The sequence below is a fragment of the Molothrus aeneus genome, chromosome 1 (genome assembly GCF_037042795.1).
Source record: "Molothrus aeneus isolate 106 chromosome 1, BPBGC_Maene_1.0, whole genome shotgun sequence".
Taxonomy (NCBI): domain Eukaryota; kingdom Metazoa; phylum Chordata; class Aves; order Passeriformes; family Icteridae; genus Molothrus; species Molothrus aeneus.
Genome location: NC_089646.1, coordinates 43,453,288 through 43,478,889, shown reverse-complemented (window position 1 = coordinate 43,478,889; position 25,602 = coordinate 43,453,288). Strand labels below are relative to the sequence as shown.

At 39.1% G+C, this 25,602-nt stretch overlaps 3 protein-coding genes across 10 annotated transcripts in view; 1 reads left to right on the top strand and 2 right to left on the bottom strand.

Moving 5' to 3' along the window:
- The window catches only part of NEK11 (NIMA related kinase 11), an 83,494-nt gene extending 72,649 nt beyond the window's left edge, over positions 1-10,845 (bottom strand). For 2 of the 4 annotated variants that reach the window (XM_066571738.1, XM_066571753.1), the window contains exons 1-2: positions 10,548-10,845; positions 7,101-7,356 (exon numbers count right to left, since the gene is read on the bottom strand). In XM_066571738.1, the coding sequence (XP_066427835.1) occupies positions 7,101-7,270 (170 nt within the window). In that variant the 5' untranslated portion in view covers positions 7,271-7,356; positions 10,548-10,845. Of the gene's footprint in view, positions 1-7,100; positions 7,357-10,547 lie in introns of those variants that run through there. The other 2 variants (XM_066571746.1, XM_066571758.1) reach the window with 2 other exon arrangements.
- A 199-nt stretch (positions 10,846-11,044) lies between these two features.
- ASTE1 (asteroid homolog 1) lies at positions 11,045-16,351 on the top strand. The gene is made up of 4 exons (XM_066555942.1): positions 11,045-12,364; positions 13,922-14,132; positions 15,202-15,397; positions 15,662-16,351. Exons 1-4 carry the CDS (start codon positions 11,045-11,047, stop codon positions 15,951-15,953), a joined length of 2,019 nt encoding a protein of 672 aa, XP_066412039.1. The 3' UTR covers positions 15,954-16,351.
- Positions 16,352-20,000: 3,649 nt separating this feature from the next.
- Positions 20,001-25,602, bottom strand: part of ATP2C1 (ATPase secretory pathway Ca2+ transporting 1) — a 61,678-nt gene continuing 56,076 nt past the window's right edge. For all 5 annotated transcript variants that reach the window (XM_066555902.1, XM_066555922.1, XM_066555930.1 and 2 more), the window contains 5 exons: positions 24,230-24,346; positions 23,327-23,474; positions 22,607-22,702; positions 21,669-21,810; positions 20,001-20,828 (listed from right to left, as the gene is read on the bottom strand). In XM_066555902.1, the coding sequence (XP_066411999.1) occupies positions 20,692-20,828; positions 21,669-21,810; positions 22,607-22,702; positions 23,327-23,474; positions 24,230-24,346 (640 nt within the window). In that variant the 3' untranslated portion in view covers positions 20,001-20,691. The remainder of the gene's footprint in view (positions 20,829-21,668; positions 21,811-22,606; positions 22,703-23,326; positions 23,475-24,229; positions 24,347-25,602) is intronic.

Genomic DNA, 25,602 nt, shown 5'->3' with positions numbered 1-25,602 from the left:
ACATCTGACAAAAAAAGAATTTTCCTTCTGTAGGAATTAGTTTGAATTTTTAAATTAGTTTCAATCAGAAATTTTGAAGAAATACCTTCATATTATGATCTATATTCATCAGTTCACAGAAAACAGACTATTTTGAACAAGAGGAGTTCTGAAGGGAAACCAGATATACCTAAAATTGCTTTAGGAATGCATTCTACATAATTTCAACTAAAACACTCGTTAATGCAAAATTTAACTGGTTCTCTTCTGAATTTAAATATATTTGTAAGCAAAATTCACTGTTGCAAGGATATTTATGTCAACAGTATTGTCCTTCCAGAGGAACTCATTCCCAAAAGTAATTTAAACAGTAATTGCTGCAACTTCAATGAGAAAATTCACTCTCCCTACTTGACTCTTTCCATCAGACATCTCCTTCAATGTTTATTTTTGATATGCATTCAAGTATCTATAGTACCTAAAAAAAAGGAGAGGACTGTAGAAAAAGATAAAAACATGGTTTATAGTTTTACAAAAGCACATTACTAAACAGTCTACAATCAAAGGCAAAGGGAATCCAGCAATGCTGAGGAAATTAATTGCATATAATATCCATTGTTAGATAAAAATCTTTTAATACTTTTAAGCCCTTCTGAGTATGACACTCTGGTCTTAACAGTCAGTGAAACATATGCAATTCAAAACTTAAGCAACTACCCAGCAACATTTAGAACACTTGAAGGGCACACTGTGGATGTAAGCAAAACAATGAACTAGAAATTACAGTTACTAGTAAGTCACATAAGCACAGCAACAAAACAAAACAGAAAAAAAAATAGGGAAAAGTACAGCGACTGTCCAGCAAATCCAGAATTTATTCCACTCACTGCAGCAGTTTTATCATTACAATGTACTGAATGCAACAAAAAACTGGAGACTCATTCTGCATGGAAGAATTTCAAACCACCCTGATGCAGACTTGAGAGGAAACATCTTGCCAACAAGGGTAGCCTGTAAGAAGATACAGTAGATAGGCATATTCAAATATTTAAACACCTACAGTATCTTTGAGGCAGGTGGCCACAGCTCAACCTAAATAATAATACTGCACCTTTCCCCATTTTCTTACTAAAACTAGCTTACAAATGCATGAAAATTAGTTTCAGCAAAATGAATGAGACAGACATGATCTCAAGGCATTTGCTTAATTACAAAATCATTAAATTCTGTCTCTGCCGTGCACCTCAAAGAAAAGTAATTCACCAATAATGCCTTAAGCACTGCTCTCCACCCAACGCTGAAAATGTTACTTGTAAACAATTCTCAAAACAATGAACTCATCCACCAGCACTGCTCACTGCCTGCACATCAGACCAGAATGTGGTGAGTGCTGCAGCACTGAGCTCCTGGGAGCTTGGCTCTGTGGGGGACAAGATTCATTGTAAACCCAAGCAGTGTTTCCTTCAAGGCACGCTGCCTCCCACTTACATATGTTAAAGACCTAGTTAGAATCCTCCCCAGTCAGATGGACAAGTACCACCAAAATGAAAAAATAGGCAACTATACTACTGCAGGAAGGTAGAAAAATCATAAAGGCTTCATAAAAAAAAGCCTGATCTCCTGGAATTAGTAGCTGGCCTTCTCAAAGCTAGCATTTTGCAAGCTTTGTGAAAGCAATCCTGTTGTGAGCAATTCATTAACATAACAAGCTATTCCTGGGTAAAAAACAACTTGCACCTGCATAAACTGGTTTTGTACCATTAGATACAAAAATGAAAACTATCTTTCACAAAAAATTTCTCTGCATGTATCCACCAAGAGTTTGAGTGACCAATCAATACAGAAAAACAAATTGTTACTAACAAATAAAATAATTGGCAAGAAAACTACTAACCAATTAGAGCTCCACACAGGGTCTGTAAAAGTCTATAAAAAGGAGTTATGTGAATAAAGAATGGCCTTTTTCCACCATGAAGAAAATGGAGTCCTGTGTGATTTATTCCCATACTTAGTCTAAGAAAGGTTACTAAAAGGAAAGTAGTACAAAAAAAACCCTTAAAAATAAACACTACCAAAGCTCATAAAGGTGACTGAGCAGATGTAAAGGTTGTATCAGACAGCACTGAGGAGGATTGCACAGACACCTGTGTTACACAAGCCAAACAAAGGGTCTCGACATGTTCCAGTATGGATCTTTTGCTTCCAAAGAAGCCACAGAATGCTGGGTTTTATGCTTTTGGTTATGAGGGAACTAGAAAATTTAATACAGTAATTGCCTATGCAAAGGACTGCAGCATGACTGTGACCTTAAATTGCCAAATCCATCACCAGCATGGGCAGGGTGAAATCTCACATCTTGTGCTTCAAAGCCAAGCTACCCTGCAGCACCCACAGAACCTTATCCAGCACAGGAGTCCTAAACTTTCTTACATTGAGCTGGAGGAGCCCTGCTGTGCTGCAGGAAAAGCTGGGCACTGACAGGGATGCAGGAGGTAGGGACTAAATCACCTTCCCACATGGATTCCACTGAGAGCTGCTTTGGGTGAGTCCAAGGTTATCAAACTTGTCTTTGAATCAGGATTGTACTGGCCTGCACTAGATCTGAAATCAGTGTGGCCATAGCTGGGACTGCCTGCTAAACTTGAAGCAAAACATTCACAGTTTCACTCCCTGGCAACCTCCATTGCAGGTGTACTCTGAACTAAAGCATGAGAGCATCAGCTGCCCTTACAGAGCTTCAGCAAGGAAATTACTTGGACACTTAGCCCTTGGCTTTGACTGCTGTAACACTGCTCACAGAATATGAAAGTCATGCTTGGCCACTCAAGTGGAAAGCTCATGAAGGCTCACTTCTCAAACTGCTCTAGCTAAATCCACAAGGTCAGTGTTTTTATGGTCTCTTATTTGGACCAAGCATGACCGTACCCAGTCAGCAGGCATGGCACAGCAGCTGAGCCTTACATGAAGAAGCACAGGTACACATGACAGAACCAAGCACTTTTCACTAAGAAAAGCTTATTTAAAAATAAACCACAATCAGGAAGGTCCAACAGCAAATGCACCTTTGATCAGTTTTCAAGGAGATCGTGAATATTCTTTCACAAATCCAAAATGCCCTAATAAATTCCAGTTTTAATTTCTGGTTTTTATTATTAAACTAAGGAGAAAAATAAAGGACAAAGCAGTGTAATTAGATGAATATGCACACAACAAATGGCAGGGAATAATTTGTTTCTGTTTTAATCAATTCAGCATCAAATGACCATTCCATTGGAATACCTTCAGAGAAGCAAACAGGCAGCAAACACAGAGATTTGACAACACAGCAATCTGCTGACTGTCACTTGGATATTCATAAGGAACAAATTGCTCCCACCTTTAGATTTTATATCATTTGTTATAAGAAGTCATAAATAATTGAAAGTCACATGATAAATTATTCAGCTAAGCCCACAGTTTCCAAGGAATCCTAGCATGAGTCTGGATTAAAGCTATAATGCAAGTCAGATGCAGAATTTGAGCTGACATCCCACCGTTTCCACACAGTGGAGCAGTCCAGGGAGTTTGGCACTTGTCAGCATGTCCTTTCCACCACAGGGACACATAAATAAATACCTTGTGAATATTTATGAACTAGCAGCCCCTATTGCCTACTGTGTGCTTCAGCCGCCTGCCCATACTTGGTTATGAATCAGTGACACTTAACCCAGAGCTTCCCTCGGCACAATTGATCAGGACATTCATTTCCTTTAAGTGAAGGCGCTGTCCTTCAAGGCTAGTGCTGAACTTACCTCTGCTGTAAACGATTTTGTCTTTAACCATAATTACCTGTTATCACTAACAGGTATTCCAGGTGACAAGCATAGAAGTGATTGCAGGAATATTACTTAGATGTAAAAATGCTGCTACAATCCTGCTACTTTCTTTATAACTTAACCAAATTATCTGCTTTGGGTAGGTCTAGGGCCATAATGTCCAGGATCAAATGAATATCAAATAATCCACAAACTAAGACATCCTGTCTAAACTGCAACTAAGAAGCTTGCTTTTGTACAGATGTGTCTCTTGTGCTTAACTGACTTTAGGGTCTAAGATATGAATTCTGATTCCAGTTTCTTCCCAAAGAAAGGGAGAAATTGATAATTTCTCTCCTGTATAGATTGTTTAGTACATGAGAGACTTTGTTCATAGTGAAGAACCTCCCAGGTTCTGACCTCTCTCTGTGAGGGCATTCTTTTTGTTCTCTACTCTGCAGCTTTCACATAAATTGCAGGGACTTCTATCTGAGATATTTAACCCGCTGTCATACTCAATGAGAATCATACAACAGGAACAAAAGTTCTTCCACCAAAAAATAAAATTTACAAAAAAAACAACAAAGAAACTCAACCCAAACAAACAAAAACAACCAAACCACAAAAAAAAAAAAAACACACAAAAAAACAAAAACAAAAAAACAACCAACCAAACAAAAACAGATAGGAAGTTAAAGCAACAGGCAAGGAATGTGTCATAGAATGCAACACTTAGAGGGACTTGTAGTAAGGGATCTACATATGCTACTATACTTGTGGTACTTCATAACCTTATTGTTTATAGATTAGGCAAGTCAACCATATCATACTGATCTACTATGGCATGAGAAAGTCAATAATCCTGATCCCATCCATACAAAGAACTGGAGAGAAGCATGAAGCTGGCATGTACTTCTTAGAAAGGCAGGCACTGCTGGCCTGAGCAGCCCTGAAAGTCTTATGTGAAATAAATTTGTTCGTTTGAGGTATGCCCCAAATAGTCAACTCTCTCTTCTTCCCAGCTGAAGCAACTCTGTGCATAACACTTCACTCACCACAGATAGGTACCTTGAGAGGTAACAAAATACAAGGCACAACGTAAAACTGTTCCTAGAATCATGCAGAAGTTTTGCTCAGCATACTTGAAATTACACAATAACCACTGTTAGTCTCTGCATTACCTCATTCTGTAGACATTGCATTAACGGAAAATTGAGAAAGATATCCCAGAACAACTCCTCTATCAATATGCCACTTTTATTGAGTTAGTATTCCTATAATTTATTCCTATGTTTTTTTATAGTGCTTTAGACTATTGCAGTTTTCAGTAAATTATCTGTGTCTGAGTTTACACTGTACGTAACATTCATCTCAGCATGTTCTAGATCATTTCTGAAACAATAAAAATAGAATTCTAATTCAGTTGTGTTGTTTGTGGGTTTATTTCTGTGAAAGTGCCTCCAGAGCTGTATTAAGATCATTATTTTCAACCACGTAAATTTTCATTCAAAAATATCTATAACATAAGCAGCAACCAGTACAGTTCCATATGAGATTATCTGAAAGCAGTATTGAAATGTGACTCTAGCATATTTTACCACCTTAAGGAACCAGCATTTCTAAATCCTACACTCTATGTCATTATAAAGATAATGATAAATAACCTGTGTTTTCGTGCTCAGCTGGGACAGTATTTTTGTCATCCACTAGCATATAAGTGGCAGAAATTTGGGGGGATCCCCCTGTCGATTCACGCTTGAGGCAAGGAAGGAATGAACTGTGATAGGCGAGCACCCCCTCGTGATGGAAAGCTTAAACACAGCATTGCAAATCTCAGAGCACTTGGGCTGGTTAAATGCTGGTATTTCTATTGCACTGTGGTCACAAAAAGAGACTGATAAAAAAATTAAAACTAAAACCAAAAATATGTCATTTGATATTCAGTCTCTGTCCTGAAGATAGTAGAGGACACACTCAGGCTCATCCCTAACAAAACGCAGGCATGAAATGCTGCAGGTAGTGAATGCTTGTTCAAGGCAGTCACTCAAAATTCTTAAGAAAAAAATGAAAATAAACACTTAAAACCTTATGGCATGTTCCTTGTTTTTGAGGTTTGGCAAGTTTTGCTATAGCAGCAAATGTGTGAGACCCACATTTCACTATACTGTTAATATTCTAAGAATGAGTTTAGTAACAGCTGAATTCTGAAGTGTCCTAGAAGCTCAGGTAGTTCCTGTCATCCTAATTTTTTAAACATAAAAATAAAATGAAAAATACTGGTTTATTTGTTTTAATGAAATATTTCATTAAAGAACATTTTTTTGAGAAAAGTGTAGCTAAGGCTATGAGAGAGTCAAAACTGTTTAAGCCATGTGAAAAAAAGCAAAGAGCTTAGAGGACACTAACCCTAATCCAAGGACCTGAGAGGCTGCAAATTGATGTAGAAGGAAAACAATTGACAGAATTATGTCTTGGTTACACTCTTCTTAAAGCAATATTGCCAATAATGGGTAGCCATAAGTAGCAAAAGTGAGGCACAAATGAATCAGAAAAAGCCCTTTAATCATGTAAGTGCTCAGTAATGTGTCCATCAATAAGGATGGGTAAATTCCCCCTTTTTAAAGGAATTACATATTTCTGGCTGAAGAACAAGTTGATTAGATGTTTCTGACTATAGACAAAGAGCCTTACAAATATTTTTGAATAAAACAAAAATATTTATAGTTAAATTTCACTTGGTGTAAGTATCAAGGCAGACAAACAGTTCTACACAACAGGAAGTCCAGCCACAAACCCAACATCAAACCCAGACACAGGAATGTCAACACTCTGAAAATGTTCTTTTGTCATTGTGGCTTCAGGATCCCGAAGGGTTTATCAATAAAACTGATGAGACTTCTCCAAATTCAGGCAAGCTAAAAAAAATATCAAGATTTGCTGGCAATTAAAAAAAAAAGTCAAACCTTCTACCAGTCAGGTATACAGCAAATAGAAAGGTGTTTACTGGAATTTCTGTACCTCTTCCTTCTCAGGTTGCATTCAGACAACTCAGTTATAAAATTAGGTCATCAATACTGTACATATCTTTTTTTGAGACCCCTCCAACAATCTGAGTCTTTACAGTAACACAGAATCAATTCCTGAAAGCATCCAATTAAGCGTTATCAAAAACAAAATCTGCTTCTACCTTACATCCTCACCAAAGTTAGTTAAGGTTGCAACATAACACCAAACTGAGAGAAGAGACACAAATACAAAGAAAATATCTATAATGCAAGAAATATGTTCCAAACATTTTTATTTAAAGCATGTGAAGGGTTTACTTACAATTCTTCTCCTTGTTTTGCTTTTCTGTCATTAACCAAATACACACTTCCAAAGCTTCCATTGCCAAGTTTCCTCTGAATAGTGTATCTTCTTGCAATCACAGCATCTGAGCAAGCAGAATTAAATCTGGCAACAGTGACATGCTTAGCAGTTTCTTGAAATTTCAGCATTTCTCTGTGCAACAAAAACTACACAAATTTCTCAAGGATGTAGCTTTCCAATCCTTTTATTCTTCCATGGATGTTCACAGAAATCACTTGAAACAGAAAAATATTGATTTGTCAATGTATATTTCTTATTAAACTTCTTGTTTAATTCTGTGGCAGTGTTTACAGTACCCAGCTTGCAGGAAACACAAATTAAGTGGAATCATTAGCTGCTAAACTGCAGGCAGCAGACTTGATAAACAAACTCCAGATAATGCAGATGTGACATAGTCTGTCTTCCTCTAAATGAACCTTAAATTAATTCACTGAACTGATAGCACAGTTCCCCTAGATATAGCACTCTTCCTCACCACCTGTCTTTATACCACCACAGTACCTGACACCAAAAATATCTTCATTTCAGGATGCTTATTTCAAGACTTTTGTACATATTGAAGCATAACCTCCACTCTTAATTTGAGTTCTCTCCCATCTCTGTTTTCTCTGCTCTTTCATTTACCCCTCAGATTTCACCATCTGTTCCTGTGCTGACCTCACAGCTTCACCATGACTCACTAGCAGTATCTTCTGCAAATTAGTTTCACAGAAAATCTGCAAGACTTCCAATAAAACCCAACTCTGCCTAAAGTTCATTTCTCCATCACTGTGCCCTTCCATGACTCCCCTTTCCAACCTTTCCAACAAGTCGGCTTTGGTTGGGAATTCTTGTCTAACTGAGGTCCTAATTCTGCAAACATAAGGACTGAAAAGGCCAAGCTCTGGCATTTCTATGGTTCTCAGTAGTTCAACATGAGCTTAGAGTAACTTTGTTTACTCAGCCTTCCTCATTCCAAATGAAAAAGGGGAGGTGCTTCACTGCACATAACAAAACAATATTGTTTTCATTACTTTATATAATGCTAAATGCATCCTTTTTCTGGAAGATCCTTTGGAACAAACAAAGGTCTTGCAAGATCAGTGTTGCTATTGTTACCATCCACCAGCACTGCAGAGCAGCAAGCCCACACTGGCCTTGCTCACCACATCATTTCAAGGCCAAGGCAAGCACAGAACAGGATTTTCCTTGTCGCAGTGGTGGTTTTGGAAGAGCAAAGACAAACTGCCTAATTTTAAAAGCTGTACAACTTTAGGTTACAAGTCATTGGCTTTTCTGACAAATGAATGCAGAGCCTAAATTGAGATAACAGATTTGTATCGTGCAAAAACAAACTCACTCTGTGTGTGTGTATGTGTGTGTGTGTGTGTGTGAACCTATTTTCATACCCATCTGCTGAGCTGCTGTCACACTATACCAAAAAGCCTGACACTGCACTGTCAGCATGTTATGAAACAAGATAAACTTTAATTACCACAGGACATCTTAATAATACAAATCCTGCATCTTTTTTAAACTACAGCACTCCTAATACTGTTTCGTTATTCTCTTTCAGCAACACTGACAAAAATCTTGAAATGCCAATGCTAAGGAAAGAAAACCAGCTAGAAAATTATTTCTCTGTAACTCCAAATCTGTCTGAAGGAGCCCAAATGGATCATGCTGAGGTGTAGAGGAGGGGAGGGCAGAAATATGAACTCCATAAAATATTATATTGCCAATTCTAGAAAGCTTATGCAATTTTCATTTACTGTTATATTCTCATAATTGCTGTGTTATGCATGCCTTCATAAATTCCTTTAGAAATAAGTGCACTTAGAAATTCTGCTGAGCTATCTATACTTTTTTTTTCTGAAGTCATTTAACACAGCTCACCTTCAAATTTCCCTACTTACTTGGGCCTAGGAATGTATGACAATCCTTTACACCACAAAACCATGCTTAAAATCAAGTAGCTCACTGAGTTTAATTTCTGTGCTTTATTTCTAATAATGCCTCCCACCTTTCACTCTCTATGCTTCAAGTTCCCTTCCTATATAATAATAGTAATAATTATCATGTAACTTTGTGAAATGCTTTAGTGTCTACTGCTGAAGAGTGTTATGAGGCAGGGGCCAGTGATTGCCATTGTGGCATCACAGGTGCATTTTAATGGCACAGAAGAGGTGGGTTGCTGACCAGTGCATCTGGAAGAAATGTCTTTTAGGAGCCAACAAACCTTAAAGATTGACTCAGCCATAAGACTCATGGGATTCTTCAAGAAGTACATGAATCACAGCCTCTCCTACCTCACTCAAACCTTTAGCCCAACCTTCCTTGTGTTCCTTTCCTACCAGTGTCCACCTCCCAATGAGCAGATGTTTCCCAATGAGCAGGTGTTTACCAATTGCTTCATTAAAGTTAAGAACAACTACAGATAGCACAAAGCAATCAAGTCTCCAGCTCTCTTTTCCTAAAAAAAAAAAAAATCCCAGTATACCCTATCCAGTATCTTTGGTAAGGAGTTTCCTTTGTCCCATCCAGCATTCCCAAGGCCCATCCCAGAGCCAGGCAGCCTGCTGATGACAACCAAACTAATGCAATTACATTGTCTGGATCACTATTTTTTAATATTTTCTTCCCTGGCTAGAGTTAAATCTTCTTTTTTTGTGAAGATTTCTTTTTGTGAAGATTTTTGTGCAGGATTTCCTTCCTGCAAACTGAAGGAAAGTTGCTGGTTAAGGTTTCATAGCTCCACCTACACATGCTGAGTGCAAACCATCTCAACTTCTTCCCTGACCTTTCTTAGTTTCTGTAAGATCAATCTTCAGATTTCTTTAGCAACAGCTAAGACACTCTGATATTTTCTGCGTCCAAGATAATCCCTTCTTTGCCAGTCGAGGCCATTTTCCAATTTATCAGGTTTTCTTTTTATTCCTTACAAACCATCGTGCTACATTAACTTTTGCCGCCCTCCACTCCCTGCAGCACAAATTCAAAATCTTTAGCTCTAAATATCTTCAGTATTTACCACCTTGATTTTTTTTTCCTGCTGATGACTTCACTAGTCTGCTCCTTTAAATGTTTTGAAAATTAAAAAAAAAAAAAAAAAAAAAAGAGAGAGAGAGATTTTCCTTGTTTTTTCCTTAATGGAAAAAAAAATTCTAAAACTAACTTTTTAACACTGGTCCATTCTTCTTTTCTGGAACATCTTACCCAAGGCTATAGAAACATCACCTCGCTTAGCTCAGTTTTTTACTGTTCCTAGAGAAATGATCACTAAATTTTATTATTAGAGCTGGTAGCAAAGGAGTTTGAGGATGGTGGTAAAAGGGGGACAAATGTACTCGACTGTCAAATTTAGCATCTCCCTGGCGCACATTCGGGAAGCCGAGACCCCTAGCACAACCTCAGGGATGTTATTACCTTGTTTCAAGACTGTATGAGACTCAAAACACAAGGTAGTACCCACATAGCGAGGAGCGAGGGCGGCGTCCCCGTTCCTCACCCCTCCGGAACAGGCGGCACTCCCGGGGAGCCGGCGGTGTCACACGTCCCCGCCGCTTCCCGCCGCTCCAGCGCCTGTCCCGACGGCGGGGCTGCGGTGCCTGGGGGTGCCCCGTGTGCCCTGGGGCTGGCCTGGGGTAGACCTGGGGCCGGCAGAGCGGGAGCGGCCACCGCTCCCGGAGCCCTCGGCGCTCCCGGGGCCCTCGGCGCTCCCGGAGCCCTCGGCGCTCCCGGGGCCCTCGGCGCTCCCGGAGCCCTCACGCTCCCGGCCCGTCCCGCGCCGTTCGCGGCCCCGTCGCCAGGAGACGGCGCGCGCGCGCCCCAGCGGGAGGAGCGGGAGGAGCGGGAGGAAGCGGATCCGGGATGGGAGGGCCATCCCCCCTGCGCGGGTCACCGCCGGCTCCGCTTCCGGCGCCATGGGCGTGCAGGGGCTCACGGGCTTCGTGGAGGAGCGCGGCGTGTTCTTCACCGAGCTGCGGGTGCGGGACACCAAGCTGGTCATCGACGGCAGCAGCCTGTACCACCGCCTCTGCTTCGCCCCCGACGCCGACTTCCGACGCGGCGGCGACTACGGCGCCTTCGCCGCGGCCGTGCGCGACTTCTTCGGCGTCCTGCGGGCCTGCGGCGTCGCGCCCTTCGTGGTGCTGGACGGCGGTCGCGGCGCCGAGGACAGGAAGCTGCCCACGCTGCGGGGCCGCGCCGCCGAGCAGCTGCGGGCGGCCCACGGGCTGTCCCGCGGCGCGGGCGGCTGCCTGGCGCCGCTGCTGACCCGCGAGGCCTTCGTGCAGGCGCTGGGCCGGCTCGGCGTGCCCTTCGTGCAGTGCTTCGCCGAGGCCGACCGGGAGATCGCCGGGCTGGCCAACCGCTGGGGCTGCCCCGTGCTCTCCCTCGACAGCGACTTCTTCGTGTTCGACCTGGCGGGCGGCTACTGCCCGCTGTCCCACTTCCAGTGGCAGAGCGTGCGCATCCCCGCCGCCGCCGCGCCGCAGGGATGCTTCGTGCCCGCGCGCTGCTTCTCCGCCGAGCGGTTCTGCGGGCACTTCGGGAGCCTGAGCAAGGCGCTGCTCCCGCTCTTCGCCGTCATGCACGGCAACGACTTCGTGGGCCTGGAAGCGCTGGAGGCGTTCTTCAGCAAGGTGCGCCTGCCGAGGGGCTGCGCGGCGGGCAGGGGCGGGAAGCACCTCCGCCTCCAGGGGCTGCTGAACTGGCTGGCGCAGTTTGCGGAGCCCGCCGAGGCCGTCGACAACGTGCTGAAATACCTCAAGAAACACCAGAGGGAAGAAATACGGGAGCTTCTGTGCACTTCGATGGAGGACTATGCTCCGTCCGACGTGAATCTCGAGGACTTCTTTCAGAATGGGAGCTATGAGTGCGAGGCTGCCAGGAAAGCAGACGTACCACAGTGGGTACTTGATGCTTTTGCGAAAGGTAAGCTGGCCCCGTTCGTCATCAATGCCCTGATACTTAGAAGTACCTTCCTCCGCGTTCAGGTGGAGAACATGCAGAGACCCAGTGCTCATAGCACGGCTTTGCCCATCCGACAAGTTATCTATGGACTGCTTGTGAGAGTATCTCACAGTTCTGAAGATGCCTCTCCAAGTAAGCAGACCAACGAGCTGCCCGTTGTATGTGAATTTGACAGATGCCAAAAGACACTTAAAAAAACATTTGTTCAAGCAGCAAGCCTACCCCCAGATTTTTGTGATGATCGTTTTGCTTTGGACAAGTTAATGGAGGTAAATGGTTGTCACAACAGATCATAGTTAACAGTGTTTCACGAGTGACACAAAAATAGTAACTACTGTAACACAGAAGTATCTGTGATATGAAGCTACATGAGGTTGTCTTCACTTCCTTTCCTTCCTGCCCCCTCCAAGTGTACTAAGACAAATTATGAGAAGTTGTAGTCTGTGTGTATATACAATACTCCCTATATTTTTCATTGGAAGCCCTTATTGCATCCTATATATTTTGTTACACTAATACTTGCTTTTTTGGGGAAGGATTTCAGTTTCATATAGTTTAGGAAAGTCCGATTTTAACACTACAAAACCTAATTTGTATTTGATCAAGTGTGTAATGTTTCAGAGCAGTGCTCTTAAACAAAATCTGACCCATGCCTTTTTACTAGAAGCCATTATTCCATCTGTAAATGTTGCAGCTGCCCAGCAGCTTTTCCTGCCCCGAGTATGCTCCTGCTAACACGGCTCTGATGCTTGTCAGACAGAGCAGAACAGCACCTGAAAAAAAACCTGTAAACGACAGGAAAGTTGTACTAGGTTGGTTCCAGTCACCATTGTAGCACTTCAATGTGAAGTCTAATGATTAAGACTGTAAGTCTTGCCATAATGGGAAGTAATCTCCCATTCTCGAAGTTGCATAACTGAGGTTTTGTATGCAGAAATTTCTGCAATGTCCAGAAATACAATTCATGTGTTTTAATTCTGCATTTTTAGGGCACATATGGTCTATCCATTCTGGCAGTCAGATCGACTGTTGACATATTGAATGTTGAATGTTTTTATCACTTGCTGGTGGCACCTTTATAGAGGAACCAAGCCTATCACTGCTACACCCATTAAATGTTACAGATAGCTATGGGTCCAAAGTACAGGTTACTTTACATACATTATTGGCACACACCTTTTAAACAATATGCAACACTTAAAGAGTTTGAAAAAATCAAGTTTCATGTTAAGAGACATTAATGACACCCTACTTCAACCTTGGTGTGTGTGCTGTTTGTTTAATGAATTTGAGCTTTGCTACTACAACAATTTTCCTTAGTGAGTATATAGGAAATCTGGATTGAACAAAAGTTTAGAAGAAGAAATATTCAGCATTTAAAGCGCTCCAGGCAAAACTGACTTCAGTTGCTCTTCTGTTGTGGGAGTGTCTGCCTAAGAGTAGGCAAAACAATCCTAATCAAGGTTTACAAAGAACTCAGATTGCAGCTGAACAGCCTGCTGCAATTCTGCATGCATGGAGTTATGGACAAAGTGTATAACACCACTTTCTGGAAGTTAAATGGCTCAGCAAAAAGGGGAACATGTGCTAGGAATTAATTACTTATTAGTTACTTTTATCTTTCTCCCTGACGTTTAACTGTGTCATTTTTTAAGTCTTAAGTAGTATTTTAAAAAATATTTCCTGTTCAAAATATCTATGAAACTGAAATAATTTTTTATCAAAAATCTATAGTGGTAACTAATTTAACCAGAACTTACTGGTCTTTTAGAAATTGTTCACAACAGATCAAGTCTCTTACCTCCAATTTTTAAATTTATTTTCAGGTGCCTGTTTCATGCCGTCAAATGCTTTTCCTGGAGACTCTGGGAGTGAAAATGAGTTCCCTAGAACCTATCCCAAGTCATTTACAACTCCCTGTTGCTGTAACGTGTTACTGGATACGTTGTTCAGAACCAAAAGTTAAGCTGAACCAATTAAAGGCTCTGCTTCTAATAATAGTTTCTGGAGAACTGCAGAGGATAACTGATGATCCAGGTATGTCTCCAAAGAATACAGATTTAGGTGTTCAGCTACTACAGAAATCCAGACCATAACTCATTTTTCCACACTTATAGGGAGTTGTCCAAATTTAGAGGAATTAGCCTTGATTTGCACTATATCCTGAGGTGTCACACTCTGTGCATTGATATGCACAAAGAAAAAGTGCTAACCATCACTTTAACATTTTATATAGGTAAAACAGTACTTTAACACATTGTAAAACCTTCATTTGCATTCATAAGTACTATCTTTAGGATCAAAATTAATTCAGATATAAAAGTTACCAAAAATATGCTTAACGTACTCAGGCATCAAAAAACTACTACTGAAGCATTCCAATATTTTTTTAATGAGTTTTTCTAAAAACATTTGTATTAAAAATGCTGAGTTGCCCGGGCACACTTTTTCTGCCTACGCATTGCAAATTTGAAAGTATTAAATAATCACAGAAATTGCTTCAGTAATGTTGATTCCTGTTAGGGTTATGGACATTTCCTCCAGGAGTCCTTCATTTGATGGCAAAGACGATGCATGCCAGGATTATACAGTTTCTTTAAGTTCTGGTTTGTAGAAACCAGACTCTGGTTTGTAGAAACCAGACTGATAGGGTTTCCAAGTGGGTTGTAGTGAGATGGAAAGCTTGTTCACACAGAATCAATTAGGTTGGAAAAGACCTCTGAGATCAGAGAGTCCAACCCATGACTGAGCAAAAACCACCCTGTCAAGCAGACCATGGCACTGAGTGCCACATCCAGTCTTTCCCAAAACACCTCCAGGGACAATGACTCCACCACCTCCTGAGGCAGCCCATTCCAGTGTCTAATCACCCTTTCTGGGAAGAAATTCCTCATAATGTCCAACCTAAACCTCCCCTGGTGCAACTTAAGGCCATTTCTCGTTGCCCTATTGATTGTGACCTGGGAGAAGAGACCACTCCTCCTGGGCTACACCCTCCTTTCAGGCAGAACCAGAGAAAAGACATTACTCTATACATTGCAGATACCTTTTGTACTGTTCACAGCAGAACAGTTATTTCCAAGTTATTTTTTTATTTATAACCTAGATCCCACAGTTCTACCTGCTGAAGATGACAGCGTTGCGTATAACAAATTTCTAAAATGGAAGGAAAAAAACTTGCAAAATAACGACTTTGATTTAGATGCTGCACACAGTTTTTGCCAATGGCAGTGCTGTCTTCAGATGGGATTGTATCTCAACCAGCTACTGGGTACTCCTCTCTCTGAACCAGACCTAAGTAGGTAAGGTTGTTCCAGAAATCTGCTTTCCACACATTCCTGATGGAATGAATGTTTCATTTTCTCTGTCAAACTCCTTTGGTTTACTTACAGCAAAACTCCCTTCTTAAAAGGAGTTATAAAGAAAAAGCACTTTTTATAAAGAAAAATACATTTGGCATAGGAGTTGACTGTTGGATACTGTATGTTTTTGTCATCAAGCAACATGTTTCTGTACCTGTCCTGTTGAGGTGCAATTCTAAATGCAGATTTTCTCCTTTTGAGCAGGCTTTACACAGGGACCCTTGTGCACAGACTGTATCAAGAGCTTAAATCAGCACCTTCAGTGGAAAATCTGTTTCTCTTATCTCCAAAAATGGCTCAGCTTTATCTGGTTTTGTTAAATACAGTGGAGTCAATGGTCTCTCCAGACTTCTTTCAGAAGACCAAGACCAGATCAGAGTCCTGCAAAAAGAGGAAAGCATCTCATAAGAAAAAAACAGCCACCCGACGTGCTGTGCCAGAAACTCAGCATTCATGCAATGTTAACAGGTTTGCAGCACTGGAAGTGGATGACTGAAAGCATTATTCTTGGAATAACTTCTAATGCCATGCTGATGAAAGAAGTAACATTAAAATATGTGACTGCATTGGAATTTGCTCAACTGTTCTCACACAAGTTCTTGATTCAATCTTTACCAAAAACCTTGCTTCAGGGGATTTTTATTTACCTTTTTGTAACTTGCATTTTGTAACTTTACATTTTGTAATTTACATTTGTATAAAAGAAATGCTGTCTAAAAGTTGTGGTGTTTCGTTTTTCTTTAAGGGTATCAGTCTAATTGAAAATGAGAGCAAAGTTGTTCAGCATTTCTAAGCAGGACTATTTTAGAGGAATTATTTTCCTGAACATTTATAGTTGGCTCTGCCTCATCTCCCTGAACGCTTCATTTACAAAAAATCCAACTTTAAAGTTTGTGTTTGAGGAACACAGTGGTCACAGTCTAACAGTTGAGATTAAAATAGAAACTGACAGGTTTAAAAATACTGTAAAATCGGTCATTACTGGTGGAGTACTTTTACTTGCAGGGAGAGAGAGGTAGCTTTGCTCAGTGAAAACTAAGTTATGCTTGCAGTATTACAGGCTCTGACAATACTCAGGGAGAAACTTCAGATTTCATTTCTTCCCCTTCCCCCTGTGATGTGTTAAAGAAAGAGTTACATGCACACACAAAGCTGTCACATGGGAGCAAGTTTCTACAGGTTTGCTAATTCTCAGTAGTTGTCACAGTAATTGTGTAAATCCTCTGCTATTAAAGCTGTTGTCACTTATTCTTTCTGCAATGGCTATTTGAAAAACCAGACCCATGCTGACTTCCCCTATGTACACTAATTCCTTAATAAACCCTTGCTATCAACATGGTAATAATGAAAAACAATTTATGATTTTTTTTTTAAATCCTACATCATCTGTTTCTCAGTGCTTTGCATTAGCAAACTTTCCAGCATAATTAGTCAATTTATATAAATACTTTTCTTAATTAACTATTGGTTTTCCCTATGTAAAACAATTGTGTTTTTTTCTTCTCAAGAGTCCACATACATTTTCTTGCATGTAGGAAAATGACTTCCACTTCTAATCATCAAAGTTTTGCCCATAACTTACCAGAATTCAAGCTTGATTCCTGCATTGTGTGCTCAAGTTTTCAGTCCTGCTTATGCTTCCTATTACCTGTTCCCATGGAAGTAAATCACTGTATCTTAGGATTTAGAGGAAAGATCTCTTATACTATACAGCTGAGTGTTGATACTGCCCAAATATAGTCAGTGAGAAAATAATAGATCTGTAAGATGTTACAGAGAAAACTAGTTTTGAGATACAGCCTGTCCTAGCAAGATGTAACTTTTTTTTCCAGTAGAAAAGCTGCTTCTTACTGAACTACCAGCAGATGGCACGAACACACAACCACAAGCCAGACCCTCACAACCCATTTCTCTATAGGTTTCTATGTAGAGCAACCTCCAGCATCACTTTACCATCAGATGACTTTCAAATAAAAGTTGAAAGGGGCTAGTTACTGATTTTACTAACTAAACCTGAAATTCTTTATTGTCCAAATCATCCTCTTCTCCATTATTATCTCACATGCTTTATTTTACCAAGCTTGTAATTCCCTATAGTTTTTAATCATCAGAAATAGTCACATTGAAAATAAGTCTTAAATATAAAAATGAAGGTGTATTTGATTCCACTTTCTTAGTGCTGGTGAGAAGAGATATCTTCATTTACTCTGAATTCTGTATCAGAAAAGTGCTAGAGATCATAAAAATTCTTGAGAGTTGCTAAGAAACCCTATTTTCAATTAGATAATCCAGAAGACTAGAATAAGGTCAAATATTCCATTTTGGGATTAAAAACACTGCTATGACGACATGGCATTTTGAGAATACCTTTGGGAAAGCTGACTCAATTAAGAATTACTGTAGTGGAAATATGTTCTCAATGCAGAATTCAGCTGTTCTATATTGCTAATGAAATGATACACACTCATGCAAAACCCAGTCCTGTAGGCTGAAGAAAATAATTACTGATTCTAGGGTTACCATGCAGAATTTAAATATTACAGTTTTCCTTTTTGACTCATTATAGGTCTTTCATCTTCTTTGTAGGAAAATTAAAAAATAAAGGGCCTTTACTTATTAAAACCAAAATTCTTTGTTCCATGCTTCAGTAGAAGCAAGTAAATTCCTCAGTTGTTGCTTTTTTCTACCCCATAAGAAATGCCTCTTCATTTTTATGGAAAAATTCCCACTATTGATTCAACTGCTCTGAGAAAAAATCTCAAACCTGCTGTAAAGTGCTAATGAATCACAAAACAAGCCAAAATAATGGCAATGGAATTCAGTCCAGGCATGTTTTATATATAATGACATTGAATTAGATTTATTATTTATTAGTATTTTGCCTTCCATTGGAAAACACAGCAGAAAAATTCTGGCAAATATAAGTGGACTACATTCAACTAAGCCCACCCTGCAATAAGGCAAAATTGTTCTTAAGAGACTGAAATTTTATTTGTCTAGAATAACATACCTTATTCAGAAAGCAGGACTCGTGCTGGGAAAGGGGCACTTGGTAACATTTGTTTAAAGTAACATTTGTTTAAAGACTTAGCAATGACAGTTCCAAGCTAAGACAACAATCTAGCATTCATCTGTACTTACCTAGATTTCTGGGACACCAAGACCAAGAGCAGAGCACAAAGCAGTCAAATCCCAAGGAAGAATATCAACCACAAGTTAAGAGTTACTATGTGAAAGCTATAGCTGCTGTCCCTTCACAAAATCAAAGTTTGTTCGAGATTCTTCATCAGCACGCACTGTCAGCTCTTACTATCTGTCTTTATTAATGAATTGCTCTGAAATGGTATTGAAATACTGAAGACACTACAATATTGAACAGCTACAGCCCCACTTGCCAAAGACAGTAATTGTTCAACAACTATCCAATTTGTCCAACTTCTGAAAGGCTGAACTGCTGTAAGTAAGAAACTTCTGCTTGAAGACACGAGAGCACTTCTGTAAGAGGTCATGTTGTTCAGGCCCTCCCAGCTCAGTGGTAACAGCCCCAGGAAGAGATGAGGGCCAAGTGCTGCAGGATCTTTGTCTTTACACAATCACATCTCCAGCACATTGGTAGTCCAGGTATTATAGACATATTGAAGGTCAGGAAAAGCCATGGATGAACTGCATGTATAAAGCAAACTGAATGTGCATTCATGCCCTGTCTGCAGTTCCATTTCCTGGCAAAGTTTAGGAATCCCACAGGCAAAAAGAAGAAAACAATTCCAGTAACATTCGCAGAGAAATTAATTAAATTGCACTTTTGAGCTTGTCATGTGGGCCAAGTCACAATGGCAAGTGTAAAAATACTCCAGTGTCTATTGATGACAATTCCTCCTCAAATGACAGGATGAGCACTGAAAATGTGGACCAGAGCAATGCCACCGCCACATTTTCAGGCTACAGTGAGGAGAGATGCACATGCACAAGTTTACAAGTTTTTGACTTCCCCCAGGAATCTTTAGACATCCTCTTTTCAAGATGCTTTGGGTGACAGTTCCTCACATTTCCTGAAAGGACGATGAGATGACACCGATGACAACAGGGCAAGACTATTTTGAGGAAAAGCACTATTTCCAATTAGTGAATATTACGAGTATTCAGACATTGTAATATATTAAAAATCATTTTACAATGTCAAAACAAATCTACTATAATGCTTTTATAGCTCCAAAAGTAATTCTGTAGGTTAAAATTCAAAGTTACCCTACTAGGAAAAAGCGGGGTTTTTTATGAACAGGAAGGAAGGAAAATGAAGCTTCTTTGAGAGAGGGATGGGGGCTTTTTGCCCAGGCAGGATTATTGCATTAATTTTCTAATTCAGTACACTACAGATAATTTCCATAATTACTGTCTTATAAATCACTTAAGTGATCTCACAGTCATAAGCTAAAGTCAATATGGAACAAGACATGAAACAAAGCCTGTATCTGCAATGATATCAAAACAAGCTCGTTCACTTCATGTAAATGCCAGTTTCTTTTAAAACAATGACACGACACACTTATAAGAAAAGCAAACATTTACTTCAAATTGCAGTATAGGCTTTTCAATCACAGAAAAAGAAAAGAAAAACAGTGATCCGACAGCGGTCACATCCTGTGCAAAAAAAACCCAAACGTGGGATACAAAAAAACTGTAGCACAAGGTACTTGAGCCGCTTACACATTGCAGGATAAAGTAAATAAATACAGTAGCTAGAATATGGCACTCTTGTGACAGACTCTAAACCCAGTGGAATGCCTCTGAAATATTTTTATCCTTGTATTAGTAGCAAAGTCCCACCACCATAAAAGTAGAATAGTACAATGCTTTAAATAAAAACAAACTAAAATATTTATATCTAAGAGAAGAATTTTACACAGTTATATCTTTTAAGTGCAGAAAATGGGACTTGGGCTTAGATCTTTCTTTAAATTAATCCCTGCCCCCTCCCCCCCACAATACCATTCAATCTTAAAAGTAAATTTATGTTTGAGGAAAAATGTTACCAAAGTTGCATAATTTCATTTGTTACTTCCACAGCTGGAAGTTAAATTCTAAACAGTCTTGAAACATGAAGTTCCTCATTAGCCAGTAAAACAAAGGACTTGTCAAAAGCCCTCAATTTCTTTAGCCTCCAGATAGTGTTTTGCTTTCTCCAACATCCTTAGACAGCAATCGCTAAGTTTGCAAACACAGGAATGCAATATGCATCATACATCAAGAAAAGACGAAGTTGATGAAGAAGAACTTCCACGTTTCTGGATCTTTTCCTTGCTTCTTTCAAACTTCTTTATCAGCTCAGTCACTATGCACACAGAGGAAGTGAGTCCCAGAAGAAACAGCAAATCTGGAAAAGATAATTAGCCTTCTTTAAAATTGCTATTTAAGGCTAAGGGGAGACACAAAAAAGAACAAGACTGACGAGACTTTCAAATTTTCTCCCAGTCATTGGGAAAGTTCAGGAGAAATAAAGAAAAATTCAGTATTTTGCAGGCCCAGAAGATTAACATGCATGGTTTATTCACAAGTCATAACTACACACAAGATATTAAAAGCTTTTAAAGTATCTCATAGACTTATTTTCAGCAACATAATTAACTTAATTCTGAAAAAATAATATTAATATAATCAGAAATTATGATACAATAAATAACAAGTATTTCATTACAATCACTTAAATCCAGAAAACTACAGAAGTAATAAACCTTTGCCAACAGCATTATGTATCTATAGCTTTTTAAAATCCTCCTGTTTATTTACCCTATGACAATGCAATCAATATTAAAGGATTGGATTTCTAAGTAAGGTGTTTATATTTAGAGAAAAAATTTGTGAACTAGTTTAATTAGCAGTGCTCAGCAACCTAAGTCAATAATTTTGCCTGCAACAAAATTTATTTTAAAAACTCCCAAATAAATAAGCACCTTTATATAAATTTAAGAACACACTGATCAGTTATGTACCATATGCATTTAAATAATGGTTCCCAAAGAAAACATCTAGAATGATTCAAAAAACTAAAAACCAAATCAATGAAACAAACAAAACCCCTAGCCACAAAACAAAAAGCATCAGCAAGCTTTGTATTCCTGTTGTATACAAACAGACAGAAAGTGAACTTACAGAATCACACCACATTTATAAATTAATCTTTAATGGACAGTTTTGAAAAAGGAACTGTTCTTACCCAAGACACTCAGGCTCTCTGTTTGGAAAACCTTCTGAAGTGGAGGAAAATAAATGACCAATAACTGCCCCATTATAGATCCAAGGACAGCGTAGCAGAACATTTTGTTACTGCAAAGTCCAATCTCAAACACAGATTTTGTCTGTAAAAAAAAATCATATGTTACATTAAGATTACAACAATACGTAATCTTAATTATCTAGAAAGAAACTACAATTTCTTTTCATCCAGACCTTTAGCAAAATATAAAGTATTACTGTTGACCTCTTAGATAATCCAGAACAAGTTCTTGAATAGGCTAATTGCATTTTCTCCCTGGCAAACAGAATAAAAGTCTTGTCTTCATAGTCAAGAACTTGCATATTGATCTCACTATTCCACAAGTACAGTTCATCAGAAAAAGGTTACCCCTACACTATTCCAAAACAGATAAGACTGCAAATTACAGTACATGTAGTAATGTATACTATGACAAAATTTTAGACTTGTTTTCTTAAAATGAAAAAAAATATACACAGCCAAAAAATACAGAACAGTTTCAGGAATTTTCCTTGGACTATGGCTTTAAGATGACAAAATATAAAAGCTAAGGCCTTCAAGATATCTGACATTCTGGTAAGGCTGCTGAACTGACAGAATTTCCAGGAAGGGAAAAAACCAACCAAGTATACACAGCAATACAAAAGACCATCACACTTCAGCTCTTAATAACAACTTTCTTGCTTTTGTCAGGATACCACCATGTAAACAAATTAAGTAATTAATTTATCTGTAATTTAAGAAATCCTACCTAGTAAACACATGAAACTCTGAGCTTAACGGCAGATGTGAAGTAAATCTGCAGAACACACTAGAAACAAACACAGCAAGATCTTCCCTCAAAGAAAACCCTGATTATTGTGTTAATACTGTGTAAATGGACAGTATGAATCACTTACCTGAGATCTAGAACTCAAAGCATTGAACATATCAAAAAATACAAAACAGGTGAAAGTCATGGTTGTATCTCGTGGTGTTATTACATTGTCTCTTAACTGCCAACAAAATAAAATGAAATGGCTTTAGCATGCTTTAAACCCTCCATAATTAAACAAAGTCAATCAAACAAAATTATTACAATAATTCTACAGTAAGTTTTACCAGATACAGAATGAAAGCAAAAGGAAGTTTTCTGCTCCAAGCTGATTTATTAAATCATACATGAAATCACCTGTAATTTATAAAAATTTGTAATTCCAAGCTATGATTAAATGAAGCCTCCTGACCAACATTTATTCTAGCACATGGAATAGCAGGAATTCTATGATGCACTACCAAATGTTCACATAACATTTTTCTCTACTGGGAAAACAAAGTCAAATGGCTGTTTCATAATAATCTGGTTAGAAGATTTACATAATTACTTTCTATGGGCAAAGTTTCCAAAGGAGATTTGGAACCTGAAAAGGTCTATGTTAAAATAGAGACTGGGGATAAAACTGTATTTTGCTTTTCAACAACTGTTTTGAAAATCTTTCTCTCTACTCTGCTAGTATCAAATAAGCATGCCCAAAACTCACTACTAAGTTCATATGAACTCTGAATTCCAACTGCTGGTATAAAAAGGATTTCTTTTAAATTAGGTAGTTTCTACTCAAGGTTTGGCACTTTTGTCATACCTCTCTCCAGAAGACGAACAGTGTTCCACAAACGATAATTATTGAAGAAACCAGTATTTTAATGATCAGGTTTTTGGTCAGAATGCTGTCCTTCAGATTTCTTGGAGGTTTTCGAATAATATCTTTATCCACAGGCTCCACCCCAAGGCTTACAATTAAAAGAACATTTTACATTTTTATCATCATAAAATTAATTCACTGCTTCTAACTTAAGCATTAGATTTTCTGAGTTGAAAAAAAGAGGATTTAATTCTAGTTCCTCACCATCTCTCCCCCCACCATCTACTTGCAGTGAAGAGGGTTAGAAAAAGAACCCAGAGGGAAGCCAGAACCCTGCATGCAAGTTCCATGGGCATATCCATGGATCTTTAGACAGCCTTCCTGCCCCCATATCATTAGATACTAAAGCAAACTAAATAGAATTAACACAGAAACATACTACAAACATTGGAGTTCACAGAGAAGTTCACATGGAATCATTGGGTTGGAAGAGACCTTCAAGATCATCACATCCAACCCATGCCCTGACCCCTCAATTAACACATCAAGGGCTACATCCAAACTTTCTTTAAACACATCCAGGGATGGTGACCCCACCACCTCCCTGGGCAGACCATTCCATTACTTTGTCACTCTTTCTTGAGTAAAAAACTTTTTCCTAATATCCAACCTACAGTTCCCTTGGCACAGCTTAAGGCTCTCGTTCTGTCATTTGCTGCCTGGAGAAAGAGACCAATCCCCACCTGACTACATCCACCTTTCAGGGAGTTGTAGAGAAAAGTTTGCTACTTCTGAAACATCTCACTGAAGTTTAACACTTCACAGTTTCCTTTATGAGCAACCATTTCCCTTGTTGAAGTAAAAGGACTACAGAACCCAACAGAGTTTAGAGTAATTACTTACCTTTGAGCTGGAGGTCCATCCATAATAATATTGATCCATAAGATCTGCATGGCATTGAGAGGATTAGGAAAGTTCATTAATGTAGCCAGTGAGATTAAAGTCAGTGCTGCTATACTCCTGTTGAAAGAATCCATTTTTACAACTGTCAGCATTGAACATTTCTGATGATCCACTGATAACTGCTTTGTAAGCAACATTTCAACTGTTTAAGAGTGGATACATATTTTGACAGTGTGAATCATGACTTATGTTAATTGAACTTTAAAGATAGAGCATGAAATCCTTTCAAATACTCATTCTGACAAAGTCCATATTTAAAACAGCATTGTTCTAGCAATAAAAAGGCAGCAAATTTGCATTTTAAAACGTCCCAAACTTTTAGGTAACATTTCAGAATTATCACTCACCATCACCTAATTGATTTTTTTATGGGGGACTGGGTCCTATAGTTTTCTTGTGCCAAAAGTCGAACTTCTAAACATGGTTTTGAAAAACAAACTGTTTTTCCACTGCTGATGTAAACAAACTCACTCTGTGCACCTGTCCCTGGTTTGACTGGTCAGTCAAGGCAAGGTACTACTCAAGCTCCCTAAAAATACCTACAACCACTCCTCATTACTAGCAAGATGAGAAGGCCAGGCCAAAGACTGAAAAACAGATTAGCTGGCTGCAAGCTCAGCATTAGAAACCTCTGTAAACAAATATGCACTACTTGCTCTCAGTGCAAGATTAAGAGGTTTCATAACCAAGAAGAAGAAAGTAAGGCTTACAATAATTCCAAATTTAGCACTGTACTGAACCCTATTATGCTCTCCCTGCAAAGAGAGACAGAAAAAAATCAAAGGGTAACTGATTAATCAAAAACAGGTAGTAAGCACACTTTCTTACAACATCTGTGCTTAGTTATTTTTCAGCAGCAGATTCCTAGGCTAGTCTTGGGTAAGACTAGACAGGACACCTGGTAAGACTGAAAGTATATGCCACTTGTTACAGCGTTTATGCAAGTAAACAAATTGGTCTTTTCTGGGTTTTGTTGTGTTGGGAGTTTTTGATGTGAATTTTGTGTTGTTCTGGAGGGGTTTTTGGGTGGTATTTGTTGTTTGTGGGGTTGGGGTTTTTGTGGGGCTTTTTTGAGTTTGTTTTATTAGAGGTTTTAGATTTGGTTGTTTGTTTGTTTTTTAAACTTCTGCAAATTTCAGACCACTCTGAAAAGTCATGAAGGCTTTGAAAAAGTATATGAACAACATGGTGAAGAGAAAAAACATGTCCCTGAGTCCAGATCCAATAAGATAAACTCACAAAAAATTTGAAACTAAGGCTTAATAAACTCTTGTCCTCTTGCCTTACATGCACATTATGTAGCTAGCACATGA